The sequence below is a fragment of the Aplidium turbinatum genome, chromosome 5 (assembly GCF_918807975.1).
Source record: "Aplidium turbinatum chromosome 5, kaAplTurb1.1, whole genome shotgun sequence".
In the NCBI taxonomy this organism is placed as follows: Eukaryota; Metazoa; Chordata; class Ascidiacea; order Aplousobranchia; family Polyclinidae; genus Aplidium; species Aplidium turbinatum.
This window is the reverse complement of record NC_137476.1, coordinates 28263006-28280618: the sequence shown is the minus strand read 5'-3', so window position 1 is coordinate 28280618 and position 17613 is coordinate 28263006. Positions and strand designations below refer to the sequence as shown.

General features: G+C 38.9%; 3 protein-coding genes across 3 annotated transcripts; 2 read left to right on the top strand and 1 right to left on the bottom strand.

The window, feature by feature from the left end:
* Positions 1 to 932: 932 nt before the first annotated feature.
* Positions 933 to 1654, top strand: LOC145771102 (uncharacterized). The gene is made up of 3 exons (XM_082582842.1): positions 933 to 1081; positions 1179 to 1340; positions 1636 to 1654. The coding sequence occupies exons 1-3, from the start codon at positions 933 to 935 to the stop codon at positions 1652 to 1654; spliced, it is 330 nt and encodes a 109-aa protein (XP_082438968.1).
* Positions 1655 to 1930: 276 nt separating this feature from the next.
* Positions 1931 to 2752, top strand: LOC145771101 (uncharacterized). Its single transcript, XM_082582841.1, has one exon. It carries the CDS (start codon positions 1931 to 1933, stop codon positions 2750 to 2752), a length of 822 nt encoding a protein of 273 aa, XP_082438967.1.
* Positions 2753 to 13137: 10385 nt separating this feature from the next.
* On the bottom strand, positions 13138 to 13546 carry LOC145771100 (uncharacterized). Its single transcript, XM_082582840.1, has 2 exons — positions 13398 to 13546; positions 13138 to 13306 (listed from the first exon to the last, which is right to left on the bottom strand). Exons 1-2 carry the CDS (start codon positions 13544 to 13546, stop codon positions 13138 to 13140), a joined length of 318 nt encoding a protein of 105 aa, XP_082438966.1.
* Positions 13547 to 17613: the final 4067 nt, after the last annotated feature.

Sequence of the window (17613 nt, the reverse complement as noted above, 5' to 3'; positions counted from 1 at the left end):
GGGGCTTCACCGACTCACCATCTTGTGCATGTGCCTCAGAATCTCAGACTGCATAACACATTATCTACCAATTGATTGATTGGTTGATTGGTTTATTTTGTTGTGCAATATCATAACAGCAAAATCATTAAATGATGCAGCACGCTTAACGAACACAATTGAAACAAACAAAAATAACAAATGTACACTGCATCGTTAAAGTAAGTAAATCACAACGGGAAGCTGCGAAGTGACCATGACGGTTTTCGAGTCAAGCAGCCACCCTCAGTTAAGTCGATGATAAACATTACACTAAAATATCTACACTTGCAACAAAGAGTCAAGACAGAACCAAACTTGCATCCATGATATGTCAAAATTACAAGTTCCAATATTAGGTGTTGATAGTCAACGATTAAAAGTTTAAAGTGCCCTGCACGATGACTTTGACCGCACTTTATCTGAAAGAGCATGTTTCAATCTATAAATACCAACTTCGCTCTTACTTTTTAAGGCTATATTTATCTCAATAAAAATTATCAAAACTATGGTTTTCCACGCGCTTGTATTTTTGGCCACGTTCCTGCAATGGCGGATTGCATTGCGCAACACGCGGATTATGACGTCAGTTGGAGTCAGACCAATCGCTTTTGCAAGTCCTTTAGTTGTGTAATTGTGTTTGCTCTAGACTAGAGGAAAGAGTTTTTTTTTCGCTGCTTCGATCTTGTTGCACGTGCTTTTTATGTAAAGGCAGGTAGTAAGTTATAGGCTCTTTGCAATCTCGAGTTTGAAAAAAATAAGCCAAGTCTGTTGACTTAACCATTGAAATTGTTGGTTATGGAACAGACCAAAGCTGTCATAGGCCCATGCGAGGTAAGGTACGGTACGTCTTAACCAATGTTATGTGACATTCGAACCACAAAATCGAGCAGTGTGTAAGGGTGCTTAACGGTATGGCGGAGAGCACCTCTTGCATCACTGTGTTGGACGACTTCCATGCAATGGTCAATCCAGAAGTCCTACAAACCTTCTTCAGGGTTGATAGGAAGAATTGGGAAAAAGATGGCAAGCCCAGAGGACGCGATGGAAAGTTGTCAAATGAGTGAGTTTACTTGAGCTTGTTTACTGTTCAACAGCCTTTCAAGAACTGGTTGCATAATTGTTCCATTCATTATTAAACGAATTGTTATATCTCCCAGGCAATTCAGGCTGGTCGCTTATAGGCACGTGCTAGATTGGCTGTTGGATGGAGAAGTTCTGGGCAAGTCGAACAGAGTCGTGCTGCCATCCTGCATTGTCTCTTTCATACCCAGAAAGTACCCCAGCGACGATGGAGATTATGCTGGGTTCCGAAGACCAGTGTTACCATTTTTGTTTTTTAAAAAAACAAATCTGGTTTATTTGCAACCGTTTGGTTTATTTTTTTTCGATTTGGTGTGTTTTTTTGGTTTGATTTGTTTTTGACTTGTGTGTCGTAAATGCGATTTTTCATCAGTATTGTATGTTGGTTTATTTTTTAGTTTATTACTGCTTCAATTTGGTTTATTCTGGTCTTTTTTTTTAGCTTCATCTAGATTATTTAAAAAAAAACCTAGATGTCAACAGTCACTGTCGTGAAGTTCTGTTCTGTTGCTTAAAGCTTTGTGTTGATTGCAGCGGCGCCGCTGACGTGTAAGGTCGCGTCTTCCTTTACACCTTTGTTGAGTTACCATTAACACGCTGCTTGGGTTGAAGTAGGGTGGTGCTAGTATAGTTTTCTGTTGCTGTTACGTGAAGGTATATTTATGTTCTGCTATGTTTTTCAGACGCAGTGCCTATTTAGTTTATTAAAGCCATTAAATGGTGTCATCTACTTTTGTTACTAAATTCTATTCGTTACAATTTAATAAACTACATAGAAATCGAAGCTAGAAGAGTTGATACAAAGTGCAAGTCCTGAAAGCAATCGGAGATGGCCAATAATAACTGGAAATATCTACAACCAGAAAAGCTATCCGTAGATCCAAATTCACCAACAGCAGAAGACGATTGGAAGTTTTGGTTCAAGACTTTTACAAACTTTGTGGAAGCCATGCCTCGTGCTGAAGGAGAGAAACCAGTCAACAAGCTCAACATATTGACAGCTTTCCTTACTGCAAACACTTATAAAACTGTGTCTGAAGCCGACAATTTTGATGATGCAATAACAGCTCTCAAAAACTTGTACGTCAAGCCAAGGAACGAGATCTATTTGCGACATCTGCTTGCTACTGCACAACAAAAAGACGGTGAGTCAATTGACGAATTTGTTTCACGTCTAAATAATCTGAGTCGAAATTGCAACTTTGTCCCCGTCAATGCAGTAGCTTATAGAGACGACATGAAGAGAGACTCCTTAATCAGTAGGATTTCGTCCACACTCATAAGAGAGCGTCTTCTCGAAAATCAGACTTTAACTTTTGATCAAGCTTACGCCAAGGCTCGAGCTCTAGAATTGGCAAAAAGCACGTCCGAAACGTATTCTCACCACAACATGTGTGCTGTGCAAAGTTGTTCAACTGAGCTGCCGACAGTTCGACATGAGTACACTCAAAGTAAAAGCGAAGATTCGTCCAGCCAGGATCGCACAACCGCAGCAATAAGACAAACTAAAAAGCACATATCGAACAAGTTTACATGCTTTTTTTGTGGTAGTCGTAATTGGCACCGCAGATATCAATGTCCTGCAAAAGACGAAAAATGTGATTATTGTGGCAAAACTGGCCATTATGCCAAGTGTTGCTTTAAGTCGTAAGGGTGTTGTTGCATAAACTCACCTCGTCTAGCTTCAATGTCTACACTGCATTCTACATTTTCTAAACATGTTGTAAGTGAAGTGAAAATTAACGATGCCTTCGCTAACGCTTTAATCGATACTGGAAGTACAAACAGTTATTTAAGCAAGACCTTTGTGGACAAAAACCACATTAAATATACGTCTCTTCGTTTTGTTGCAAACATGGCTAACACTTCGTTAAAAAACCGACATTTATGGTATTTGTAATGTTAAACTGAAATTTGCCAATCACTTTTATGAACAGGCAGAATTTCTTATTATGCCTGAATTGGTTTCTGACGCAATCATAGGCGATGATTTACTCGAACGCCATAAAAGTGTAACTTTTCAATTTAATGGTAATTTGCCTGAACTTTTTGTGTCATCTGTTATGCCTGCAGCACAAGTCGAATATCCTGAGTTGTTTTCACACTTGCTACCTACATGCAAACCAATGGCTGTTAAAACTCGTAAATTCTCATCGGCTGACCAAGAACTAATTCGAATCGAAACGGAACGATTATTACGCGAAGGCCGCATAGAGAAAAGCAATTCCCCATGGAGGGCCCAGCCCTTGATCGTCGACAATGGTAATGGAAAGAAGAGGATGTGCATTGATTACAGCCAGACAATCAACTTGTATACCTTGCTGGACGCTTACCCTTTGCCATCCATTGAATCCATAGTAAATGAAGTTGCCAAGTGGGAGTATATATCCACATTAGACTTAAAATCTGCGTACCATCAAATACCAATTTGCCCCAAAGATTGCCGTTATACCGCATTTCAGTCGTCGCACGAGCTGTACCAATGGAAATACTTACCATTTGGATTGACAAACGCGGTACCCGCGTTTCAACGAGTAATTAACAACTTTATTGCAAAACACAAATTAAAATGCGTGAATGCCTACTTGGATAATATCACCGTGGGAGGAATGACACAACAAGAGCATGATAACAATCTCGCAGCACTACTCAAAGCTGCTAAAGAAGATCACTTTACATTTAATGAAGCAAAAAGTTTGTACAACCGCACTGAAGTTTGTTTGTTGGGTTACCAAGTTGGAGCTGGAATTATAAAACCAGATCCCCAACGTATCAAAGCATTGCAAGATTTGCCGGTACCAACAACAAAGAAAGAATTGCAGCGAATCATGGGATTGTTCGCCTACTACGCCAAATGGATCTTTAACTTCTCTGCAACAGTTAGGCCACTCGTGCAAACAGAAAAATTGCCTTTAAGTTGTGAGGCTTTGGCTGCCTTGAACAAACTGAAAACGAAGTTAACCCATGCTTCTTTACAACCAATCGACGAATATATTCCTTTTACTGTAGAAACAGATGCTTCAGACTTTGCCATTGCCGCAACATTAAATCAAAACGGCCGTCCTGTAGCATTTCACGCGCGAACCTTATCAACTTTGGAGCAAATGCATTCAGCAATTGAAAAGGAAGCCTACGCAATTGTAGAAGCATTAAGAAAGTGGAAGCATTTACTGCTGGGAAGACACTTTAACTTGATTACGGACCAAAGAAGCGTTTCCTTTATGTTCGATTTAAAACATCTTCCAAGGTAAAAAATGATAAAATACAACGTTGGCGTTTGGAACTTTCACATTATAACTTCTCTACCGTTTACAGACCAGGAAATAAAAACACTGCACCTGACATCTTCTCTAGAGCAACATCGGCATCTGTGACAACAACATCAGAAGCCGCTTTAAAATTGCTACATGAATCACTTTGCCATCCTGGTATTACACGATTGTGGCATTATATAAAAACGAAAAACCTTCCTTATTCTTTGGAAGCCGTGAAAGCCGTCGCAATGCAATGCAAAGACTGCGCCGAAATTAAAGCAGCTTTTTATAAGCCCAAAGAGCAACAACACCTCATCAAAGCAACCCAATCTTTCGAATCAGTATGGATTTTAAAGGTCCTGTAGCATCTGCCACCAAGAACAGATACTTGTTGGTGATCGTGGACGAATTTTCTAGATTTTCCTTTGTATATCCGTGTGCCGACATGAAGGCATCTACTGTTATCGAAAAATTATGTGATTTATTTTCCGTGTTTGGATTTCCGTCGTATGTCCACACCGACCAGGGTGCAAATTTTATGTCGAGCGAACTGAAAGAGTGGCTGCATGGAAAGGGTATTCCGACCAGTCGGTCTACTAGATACAACCCTCGAGGCAATAGCCAAGTGGAACGATATAACGGCATAGTGTGGAAAGCTATTCTTTTGGGACTGCGAGTCAAAAAACTACCCGAGACTTTGTGGGAAAACGTGTTACCCGATGTATTACATTCGTTACGTTCACTTTTATGTACTGCTACAAACTGCACTCCTCACGAGCGTATGTTTTATCATTCTCGTAAGTCTTCAAATGGGGTATCGATGCCTGCCTGGCTAAAACCAGGACCGGTGTATGTAAAACGTCATGTACGAAACAAGAGCGACTTATTTGTTGAAGATGCCGAGCTTATTGAAGCTAACCCCCAATACGCTCACGTACGCCTCAATGATGGACGTGAAACTACTGTATCATTGCGTGACTTAGCACCTAATCCTAAACAGATTACCACCACTCATGATGACGAAACGCTAACGGAGCCATTAGAAATTGATTTTGGAATCTTGGAATCAGCTCAACCTCGCTTGGATCCTGCTCCAATTTTACAAAATGTCGAATCTTCAGAAGCTGGTCCTACCAATCCTGAACAAAACTCATCGTTACGTCGCTCCACACGAACACGCCGTCTTGTTGTGCGCTATGGCTTTGATACGTGACTTAGTTTTTGCAATTTATGTATTTATTTACTGGGTTTGGCTTGAATCCTTGTACTTGTTATAATGCCGTGATGTAATTTATGTAGTGTCGAGTTTTCCATTTAACCGGGGGTGAATGTCGTGAAGTTCTGTTCTGTTGCTTCAAGCTTTGTGTTGATTGCAGCGGCGCCGCTGACGTGTAAGGTCGCGTCTTCCTTTACACCTTTGTTGAGTTACCATTAACACGCTGCTTGGGTTGAAGTAGGGTGGTGCTAGCATAGTTTTCTGTTGCTGTTACGTGAAGGTATATTTATGTTCTGCTATGTTTTTCAGACGCAGTGCCTATTTAGTTAATTAAAGCCATTAAATGGTGTCATCTACTTTTGTTACTTAATTCTATTCGTTACAGTCACCACTGCCGAAGACAGTCCCAATGAATGTTAAAGCGCTATCGCATGATAGTCGACTGTACTATGTCCTACAATACAATACAAAATGTTTTCGATATAACCAAGTTTGGCTGTTGTAAGTTACGAAACTAGCCTTCGGCGATGGGTTTCGCAAACCACTTCTGGCACACAGGCATGAACAACTAAATTTGTATAATATGCTGGCTGAAAGATGCGTCTTCATTATGGATGCCTTATAAATTTGTGCATTCACTAGCAACCAAGCCTATCTCGGCAAGTTTGGTCTCCACTAAGCTCGACTCCAACTGACGTCATATCACTAGGTGGAGTTGACGAGTTTGCCACTTCCAGGTAGCATGAGAGAAAAGCGCTAGAGAGCGTGGGAAAAGGATCGGTTTCTCGGCTGTGGGCCTCAATTGTAAGGAAGTGATTTTTTCAACAGGTACCGGATGTCTTGGCAATAGATTCTAGCCAATGTTAATTCGATCGTGCAGTTACACTTCAAAGAGTATCGGTCCACATTAGTAAATTACACTGCATTCAACTTTAATATTTTGCAATTAGATGTCCTGTATATGTATATGTCCTGTATATCGACCCAACGAGATATAACACAATGAGTGGAAACTCCTCTTTTTGCTCCGTTTTACGTGTCGGCCGTCACGCTTCACTACAGCACTACAGACACTTGCGCAGTAGATTAAACGGACATCACAAGAGTTTTAGATGGGATGTTCCTTCGATTTTATGTGCGTTGAGCTCTACCACTGAGCTATCTCACCGCCTAAGGTGCTTGGCTAATTAGTAATATAGTTTTGTACCATGGGTAAGGTGCTATCCACATGTTAGGCTATTTTCAACCTATTATTTAACATTATGTTATTGTCAGAAGCCTAAAATTAAACTCTAGTGCAGCCTTAAAGTTAACCCAGCCAGGCTACTGTTAGCCTGTCAGCAACTTAATCAATTTTGAAGGACCTGAATTTCTAATAAGCCGTCTAGAATAGCGTCGTAAGTCTTACAATGTTTTTAAAACCTTAGGCTATAGTCTTGCACTGTTGCTAGTTGAATCGTGAAATTATAATAATAATAATAATGATAGCATTTATATCTCCTTAAACACAGTCTGCATTGTATTACAAAAGCTGAAATGTTTTCGAAAATCCACTTCCAGCCTCAGCAAAATTTTCATCAGAGTAGGACTTGGCTTCAGTAATGTTCCGTATTCGTCGTTTTGTAGTGTGTCAATCATAGATGAACCCGCTGTGCAACTGGTGTCACTTTCTAGTTTAGACAAAATGCCTTGTTGTTCATCTGTGGCACTGCGCTTCAATTTTCGTAACACGTATCCCCCAATATATTCTATTATGTGTATTTCATCAGTTGTAAGCACCGTATTAGTCGTTTGTTGTTGTTGTGAAACTTTGCTATTTTCATCTCTGAAATGTAAATTTCAAAACGTTAAGGTTTGTGTATTGAACATAGATGCTGGCAAGAGTATTTAATGGTATACAAATCGTAAATTCGTGCTATTTTTTACGGTAATGTAGGCAAAGTTAAAATATGCATCTTGCCCCGTTTTATGCATCTTGAGTATGTCTCATTTACTGGCTGGTATAGACAATTGCGTTATCTATTTGGCGACTTTATATGAAGTTTTTGGATATCGACCAATAAATACAGACTGAATTAAGACAAGTTTCGTACTTGAAGATAAGACAGAGAGATTGGGATTGGCTCAGTCAACAGCAATCCCACGAGATCACTGGATAAGCATATTAATCATTGAAGGCAGTTTCTGAAATCTGGCAGAACTGTCGTTCGTCGTACCAGACATGATTGAAATAAATGTAAATCACTGTTGATAAGCTACATTGGTTAAACAAACTATAGCATCGGTATAGAATGAAAATGCCACTATATGTTTGGTTTTTACCTCAGAAACACATCAAACATTTTTCTTGTTTGCTCCACTGCTTCCATACGTTGAAGTTTTCCGTGAAATAAACCTGGGATCACTTCAATTGCATCACAGCTAAACTTGTGAAAAAGTTTGCTCCCATTTGTGGTGGATTCGAATGCACGAATGTAATATTGAAGAGCTGCATCAGTGAAGTTATCAAGTGAACCACCAATTTTTAACCACATCTTCTGTACTGTTGATTCAGACACTAAAAAAATACAAAGTGTGTAATGAATACTACATGTAGTGGCGGATGTCCCGGTAGCACCTTTTGAAAGTGTACCACAATACGTTTCCTAAAAGGAAACTTGTCTACAAATTCCCAAATCAAAGACATCTTAACCAAAATAGAGGATTCAAACCAACGACCTCCAGTCTTCTGGCCAATAGCATACTCTCTACGCCATGTTGGTTGGTCGAAAACTCGATCTTAGCAACTATATTATTACTATCCTTTTCCCTAACCCTCTGATTGGTCCATTCCCTCTATACACCTATGTAATGGTACATTTTCAAAAGATGCGTCCCGGTAGCTTATGTTTCCATTATATATTGGTGTAATGACGCTGTTCAGTAGAATCAGGGCTCCCGAGAGGGGGGGTCAGGGGGACCAATGCCCCCTCTGCAAACGAAAACGCGATATATGATGTCTTAGTTGCAACCTGAAGGGGGTATGGGCCTCCGTTTCAAGAAATTAGGGGCCTCATTTTGCTATTTCGACGTCTGGAATGTGGTCTAACAATTTCCCCTTTTTACGTCGATTCGACGTAGGCAGGTGTTGAATAGATGCAATATTTGCGATATGTTTTAATTTGGCAGACTGGATATGCCTACCACAGCAATTGTAACACACAAGTGGCTGACTGCAGTCAGATTTTAACGTTGATCCGTCGTCGCCAGACGTAGAAACAATGTGTAAATGGACGATTCAGGCTATAAAGTTGTCTTGCCGGTCTACAGGCAGGTAATATGCGGAACTGTAGTACCATACCTTTTCTGGTGTTATTACATGTGTTTCCAGCGTGCTTTGACTTGACATGAAAACGCAATCCCCCGTTGGTTTTGTAAGTCTTCGGACATAAGTGACATCTGCAAAAATACCGGATAATATATCCAAACAATTTTATTAAGCTTTCAACACACAACTGCACAATTTAATTAGAGGTGCGAGGTCCTTTGAAACGCTTTCTTACCCAAATTCACGTTGCACTGTAGACGCGCTCGTTGAAATGGGAATACTTTGAAATTCTTCATCTTCGATTATTTCCACAAAATACTCGACGGTTAAATTATCAGAACTGTTTTCCATTGCACTGTTATAAAAAGCCAAACTTCTTCTAGCCCTGTCGGTTGTTTATAGCTGGATAAGATAAACTTTGATAACCATATAGCCTACAGTCAGTCGTTTTGTATCGTATTTCGTAGACCTTTGCTACCCTATACTAATTTAATATTGTTGTTAGCAAGAGCCTATGTATTTACCCTGCTTATTGACCTGTAACATCCTGATTAACCTACTTCAAAATTTCACACAATAATCTGAAAAGACAAGCGGTAACGAAAATAAACTTTTAAACCACCTAACAATAATACTATGGTCGGAACAGTCCAATTGCTTCGTGGTATTCGCCGTCACTTTAGCCTTGCTTTAGTGCATTCTTAGCACGCCGTACACCCGTACGGTCGCAGTCTGTAGCCTTCCATGTGCAAGCAGTGAACCATGAAACGAACGACGTAGAGAAACGAGAGAGATAAAAGAGAAACACTAAGAGAAGAGTGAGTTTCCACTCATTGTGTTATATCTCGTTGATCGACCCCACGACAGACATATGGAGTGTGGACCTCACAACGCTCGATGAACACACAATCCATTGGCTGCTGTGTCTGGATGTAACAACGTGATCTGCGGCGGTCTCAAACGCAAGAAGAAGAATCTTCTCGAACTTTTTGGGAAGATGCTTCATACACGAAGCAAGAGCTTTTCCAAGAGGACCGGAAATTCACGTGGTCCAGCTGTTAGTCCATCCAGATGTGCAAATACATGTCTCATGCAATTACACGATACTGTTCTCCAGAGAAATGGGTACTTCGCACACTCAGAAAACATTACCTTGGCCATGATCACAGATGAGAGGCAAATAATCCGTGAGCTAGGACGAAAGTGAATTCAGAAAGCTCGATCAAGACATCGCGAACAGAGAACAATGCGACGATTCTGCAATCCGCCCTTAAAATTTGACGCCAACGAATCCTACAATATGGTTGACTGGCAGGCTCTCAATCTCACCGAGCCTCCTGTGACAAGAAATATGAGGGACCAAAAATTACAAGACATGATTGCAGCTAAGGACACTCCAGAACTTTTATTCCCTCGATTTCCGTGTCACACACAGGTGGTGGAAAAGTGCGTCAAGTTGGTGACGGAAGCTTCAGCGGCGGTGTGAGGGATTAATTCGCGAGATGGATTTATACGCTCACGCATTGAATCACGACAAGAAATGCCCAAGTTCGAATCGAAACGTGACTATTTCATCTAAAGCGAGGAAGTTTGATGCATATTATCATTTCCATTGCATTGCAATAAATGTCTATGGTAACGTCAAATTCAAATACATTTGCATGTATTTTTGCGTTTTTAGTCGATAAGTAATGGCCTGGTTGCAGATCAAAAATTTGTTCGATCGAAATATACTTTTAGCACAGTGTTCTATATACCCAATGGCAAATTTTGGCTACCCGAGCTCAGCGAAATGAGGATAAAAGTTTTACAACCCCCCAAATCGATCCACCCTAATATAGAAGGAAATAGTAAATTTTCAAGTGGCTTGGTGGCAGATCAAAAATTTGTTCGATCGAAATAAAAATTTTACACAGTGTTCTTTACACCCAAAGGCAAGTTTTCCAACCCAAAGCTAAGCTAAATGAGGAAAAATATTTTCTCCCACCTAAATCGATCCACCTTCACAAAAGCACATCACTAAACTTTTGTCCAAGGACAGTAGTGTTGCCATTTCCACCACACGTACGATTCTTGAAGCCACCACAGGTAGCTCGTGAGTTTTTCTGGCCAAGTATTAGAATTACAAACATTTTTCACAAAGGCGATGATGCCCACCAAAGCACGATCCTACCATACTCTTGATTTGTGCTACAAAAGTTTAAACCTCCATGAACATTAAACATATGCTTCATTATCTACAAATTCAACTTACCTTTAACTAATGTTTTCAGTATAACAAACGTTATCTGCCGTAGTAAACTGAGTGGCTCAATACGAGACCGAGACAGAGTGGCTCTGCAAACATTTAACTGATGTTTTTAGCACTATAAACCTTCTTCTCTATAATAGGCTAATATTTAATTTATGGTTAAAGCATCGTTGGTAAATCCTCCAAAGTCATGTGACTACATCAATGGAACAGCTGACCAATCAGGAATGTATTTGATATCACCTGACAGTTTAATCGTGACGCCGTTTTATGTTCATTGCAACTTCACTGGAACAACCACAGGTAAGATGCTAAACAATCTATTGCTTTATATTATTCTAAATCAAGCAATTGTCTAAAATACCCACATAACAGATTGATAGCATCAAATGTTTTCCCTATTATGCGTCAGAAAGTGAAATAGTTGCTATCACAATAATATTAACAGCATATTAGTTTTCACAGGATCCTCAAAAAGTTCTGAAAAATCAAGTAACAAAATAAACCGTTATCACTAGCTAAAACTATATGATGAAAACATGCATAAAATTTACTTTGTTACAACCAAGAATTCAAATTAAATTAGGAGAGACTGGGGTTAGTTGGAAAGTTTTTTTTGAAGTAGAATTCAAAACAATCGGTGCATTACCTGACTACTTGAAGTGGCTTAAATTATCACCTATGGTGTCCCCTATCATACAAAAAAAAAAGTATTCAGTTAATTTAACGTTTAATGCAAATTTAACATAAACAAACATACAATTGATTTTCCAACTAACCCCATGCCTGGGGTTAGTCGAAAAACGTCAGTTCACTGCACACTAATTAACTGGATACTATTTTTTCAACCAACAAACATTTACATGGGGTTGTAAGCAAATATGTCTATTTGCTTTGAAATCAAAATGCGATGAATTCTACACCTAATCACCGTAAAAACGTTTTGTAATAAACTCGTTGTTAGAACTTGTGATATCGTATATATTGCATTTTCCAAGTTATTCAAATTGAAATTTTTCCAGTATATCTTATTAAAACAAGTACATTTGAACTTATACTATTTACTCTCATACCACGACGTTATACTCGTATCATACTACATCGTCATACTGTTATCAAAACATTTTCCAACTAACCCCACCAACTATTTTCCAACTAGCCTCATTAGCATATGACAAACTATTTTCCTGAAATTTTCAAGCATGGTGCATTGGACTAAAATTTGTTTATTTCTTAGAGTTGTAGAACACCTACAGCTGGCACACACCGAAAAACTTCTGCCTATCTTTAACGACATGGACGCAAAAGATGTTTCTTAAAACGCCAAAAATTTTACTTCGAAGTAAGAAAATACAAAATTGTCAGCCAAACAGGCATAACTGGTCTCAACAAATCGAAACTTATCAAAATGGCATGGTGGCAGTAAATATTTTGAAAAGTCATTGAGAGTTAAAAAAATGATAATTTTTCAACTAACCCCGCCTTCCAACTAACCCCGGTCTCCCCAAAGAATTTTTGCAAAAACTTCAAAGCTAAAAAGTTCAGTTAGGTTTATGCAACAATACAATAGCCTTTAAGTGCAACTGCACGATCGAATTAACGTTGGCTAGAATCTATTGCCAAGACATCCGGTACCTGTTGAAAAAATCACTTCCTTACAATTGAGGCCCACAGCCAAGAAACCGACCTTTTTCCCACGCTCTCTAGCGCTTTTCTCTCACGCTACCTGGAAGTGACAAACTCGTCTACGCCACCTAGCGATAAGACGTCACTTGTAGTCGAACTTAGTGAAGACTAAACTAGACGCGATAGGTAAATGCGCAAATTTACAAGATATCTATAATGAAGACGCATCTTTTAGCCAGCATATTATACAAATTTAGTTGTTGATGCCTGTGTGCCAGGAGTGGTTTGCGATGCCCATCGCAGAAGGCTAGTTTTGTAGATTGGAACCGGCAAACTTAGTTATACCGAAAAGATTTTGTATTGTACAATAACGCTTCAACAATCATTGGGGCTGTTTTCTGAATCCAGCATAATCTCCATCGTCGCTAGGGTATTTTCTGCGAATAAAAGAGACAATGCAAGATGGCAGCACGACTCTGTTCGACTTGCCCAGAACTTCTCCATCCAACAGCCACTCCACCACGTGCCTATAAGCGACCAGCCTGAATTGCCTGGGAGACATAACAGCTTCGTTAAGTATGAATGGAATAATTGCACAACTAGCTCTTGAAAGGCTGTTGAACAGTAAACAAGATTACTCACTCATTTGACAACTTTCCATTGCGTAGTCTGGGCTTGTCATCTTTTTCCCAATTTTTCCTATCAACTCTGTAGAAGGTTTGTGGGACTGCTGGATTGACCAGTGCATGGAAGTCGTCCAACAGAGTGATGCAAGAGGTGCTCTCCGCCATACCATTGAGCACCCTAACACACTGCCCGATTTTATGGCAGCAAACACATTCCTCCGCACCCAACACAACGGGTACAACGACACCACTCCAATCGTTCTGAGCAGATGGCACATTCTATGTTCATAAATTTAAAACAAGTAGGCCTAAAAACGTTAAATAGGATATACACTATGCAGCTTATAGCTTCTATTGTGTAACTACAAACCTTCTGTATTGTCCGCTTTTATATTCGATGATCTCTATCCAGTTTAGAAGCAGAAGTATCAGAGGTAGCAGAAGCACTACATTTTATGGTGGGAACAGTAGATTTCTTCAGATTGTAACGTTTGCAAAATCCCATATTAACTTCAAGATAATTTTCAAAATCATGCTCAAGAAAGTGATTTGAGCAGATAACACTGCTAGGGAAGGGTCCATTCCATTTACGGACTTGATGAGCAAACTTACACCACTTAATTCGCAAACGTTGATCGTTAGGGAAGGCAAAAAATGTCACCTCGCATCCAGGAACAGATTTTGTGTGACAGATAGAGCAAATTTTCACCATTTTAAATATTTAGCTCAGAACTAAAATAATCTAAGAAACGAAGTTGCTAGAGAAATGTTTTCTTTAAAAGTTCATTTTTCCAAGAGATACATTTGAACGAAAGACTTGAAACTTACAAGAATGTTACATAACATTGGTTAAGACGTACCTCGCATGCTTTCCTTATGGGCCTATGACAGCTTTGGTCAGTCTCACCAACAATCTCAATGAACAAGACAACAGACCTGGCTTATTTTTTCAAACTCGAGATTGCAAAGAGCCTATACTACTTGCTTTCACATAAAAAGCACGTGCAACAAGATCGAAGCAGCGAAAAAAAACTCTTCCCTCTAAGACGAAGACAACCAAAGGACTTGCAAAACCGATAGTCGCTCCGAGGTCTGACTACACGTGACGTCATAAATCCGCGTGTTGCGCAATGCAATCCGCCATTGCAGGAACGTGGCCAAAAATACAAGCGCGTCGAAAACCATGGTTTTGATAATTTTCATTGAGATAAATATAACCTTAAAATGCAAGGGCGAGATTGGTATTTATAGATTGAAACATGCTCTTTCAGATAAAGTGAGGTCAAAGTCATCGTGCAGTTGCACTTTAAAGCCATCGTGATTGCAAAGTAATATAAATCTACATTTTCTGCCCAAGTGCAAGCGCGTGTTTGTATTTGCAGCTGAAATAAAGTAAATTATCGCATTATTGTTTATTTTGGTTTTAATCTAAAATGAGAAAACCTGTGCCTCAAAAAAAAAATTTTCCCAAAAATTTCCATCTGTTTTGTCTGTAAGGCCTGGATTTAATATTCTCTCCTGACCTAATGAATATATTGAAATAATTCACAGTCGTTAAATACAATGAGTGTTGTTATGTGACGAAACCACAACGTTCCCATAATATGATGTTGTTACATTTTAGAGACCATCATCTCACACGACAGTACGAATGAGATCAATGTTGCCAAGTGCAAACGTCAAAGATGTTACAAACGGAAAATTAAATATGAAGTCTCATTACCTCAAGTGATTGCTTTGATCGAACAATCACAGAGTTGCAGACAATTTATCAAGGTTGGTAGCTCGATATTGGAACTGAGATATTTCTTTTCATATCAAAGCTTCAAGTTTAAAACTGGCATAGAAAAAAAGGAGAAATATTTTTTAAATCTTCACTGATATTAATTTATTCGTATGGGTTGGAGCGTCCCTCAAGGCTCTCAAAAGACGCTTGCTGAGTTGTGGGAGCTTGTCAAATAAGTTTCCCTAGCTTGACTGGCAGACTTCAGACCATCACCAACTTGTTGATTATTTATTTATGTCTTTTTTTTTTATACCACAATAAGATTAAAATTAGAGTTTTACATTGAACACCAAATTATTGAACTGATATCAAGTTGCAGTCATCCGAACGGCATCCAACATCACACTGAACTGAAAAAATAACTAAAGATATTTGCCTTTTTTATGGGAAGGCGCCTTTCCCGCAGGTAAAGGCGCTAGCAAAAAATAAAGCGAGACGTGAATACAAGAAATTATGCCTAGACGTGAGCACCAACAATTTGACTCAGCGAGTGAGGCGAATGAGCCTCCGGAACATGGGTCTCAATTCTCAATAAAAAGAAAAATATCCATCTCCACGTAGGCTGTTAAAGCGTTAACCAAAATGTAAGTTATCTTTCTCGGCAACCGATTGTAGCAAGAATTGACAGCGATAGACACCGTGTTTCGCCCATGAGGCTGGTCAAGTAGACTAATTGCAATATACTATCGATTGTTGTTCAATATTTCAGTCAAGCAATTTAGTTCAATTTCCTTCCACAAATCCTGAAATGATATTTTACTTGGAAGAATTATCCAGTTACCTGGAACTGAAAGAAAACATTATTTTTTGGAATCCTATTGTAATATGATTTGTTTGCATCTGGTGTAGATTTAGAAAAAAACAGATTTTTTGTGAAATTTTTGTTTATATTATTTTTTGTTTATATTTTGTTTACATTAAGTAAATTGACCACCATATTGCGCTGCTATAAACAAAAATCACTTAATTTTCATTCAGCAAAACTTTGTTATGAAAACACTAATCTGTTTGCACCGATTTGTGCAACGTTTCAACAGACAACTTCAAAACATACATTTGTAAAAAAAACGGACAAATGAAAGTTTTTACAAAACAAGGAGCGTCTGACTCATATTCTGTATTTGCGATGGAAGCTCAGGTCAAAATTGGTTGTTTTACTGCAACTTATTGACAGTTCTTTAAACATTGACTTCTTAACATTAATTTCAATTTTTAAAGTTTTTCAAACGTTTTTGATCTATCTTTAGTCTTTCTGTATTATCCTGTTAAATGTTATAATCCATTGCGATGTCTTCAATTATAGGTTCCCAAACGTTTTTTAGTTAATTTTTGCTTGACAGCTTTTGTTTGACAGTTTTGTATACTCTTGAAAATGTCTGAAAGTCGGTTTTGGTGTTGAGTCTGTCTGTTGTCTATAAAAGAGCCACCCGTTTGTTAATGTCAGAGACTTATCGAGATGCCATATTTTTTTTTTGTTTTCTTGATTACAAAACTGCAAAATTCTGACTCAAATATGTCGGCATGCAGTTTCAAAATGGTTGCAAACGGCACGATGCAGTCAAATGCCCGGTGGTCAGCGCAGCAGGATATCAGGAAATCTGCATCAAAACTTGGAAATATCACATTACTTGATATACATTATTAGCCTAATATTATTAGCTTCCGTTTTGCTTTTTATGTTGTTTGAAGTGGTTTGTACAGATGGTACATGAACGCTGTATGACACTTCTGAAAGATACTCAAATGGAAACAGTTCTGGTGGAGAGTCAATCTTGCAAGTTTGCAACAAAATATAGATTATGATATAATAATGGTGTGTTTGTCCTTTACATTTAGAATGCTACAAAGGTCATGCGCTCACACACTTCACGTTATTAAATTGGATTCAATTAGACAAGGTGCAAGACGGACGGTACCCGGTTATTTGGTCGACAGGACGTTTGGTCAACAGACATTTGATCGACAGAAGGATTCATTTTAGGGTTAGTTAACTAACCTTAACCCTAACCTAACCCTAACTCTAACCCTAACCCTAAACCTAAAATGAATCGTTCTGTCGACCTAACGTCCTGTCGACCAAATGTCTTGTCGACCAAACGTCCTGTCGACCATATGTCTGTCGACCAAACGACCGTACACCAGACAAACTATATAAAGGCCATGACAACGTACAATGGGATTGTTAAAACTGGGGGCAGATAATGACGTCACAGTGCCATTGTCTTCAATTGAACCGACATTGAACGTTAATATTTATAACACTGAAACGAAAGCTGTGGCAGCTTTAAAAAATTAATATGTTGTTGCAGAACGGTCGCCTACTGAAAGTTGAAACAAATCGCCAAGTGCGCTACTCATCTTGTAAACAATTTATATATTTTTTAATCTCGTATCAAACGGGCCCACCACAAACTTGTAAAAGGAAAAATACAATTAAATCGTTCGT

Excerpts from the sequence above, each read along its gene's own strand:
- LOC145771102 (XM_082582842.1), top strand. The coding sequence starts at position 933 with ATGGCGGAGAGCACCTCTTGCATCACTGTGTTGGACGACTTCCATGCA. Across the intron at positions 1,082-1,178 it reads GATGGAAAGTTGTCAAATGA|GCAATTCAGGCTGGTCGCTT; the intron begins GTGAGTTTACTT and ends TATATCTCCCAG.
- LOC145771101 (XM_082582841.1), top strand. The coding sequence starts at position 1,931 with ATGGCCAATAATAACTGGAAATATCTACAACCAGAAAAGCTATCCGTA.
- LOC145771100 (XM_082582840.1), bottom strand. The coding sequence starts at position 13,546 with ATGGCGGAGAGCACCTCTTGCATCACTCTGTTGGACGACTTCCATGCA. Across the intron at positions 13,307-13,397 it reads AATGGAAAGTTGTCAAATGA|GCAATTCAGGCTGGTCGCTT; the intron begins GTGAGTAATCTT and ends TATGTCTCCCAG.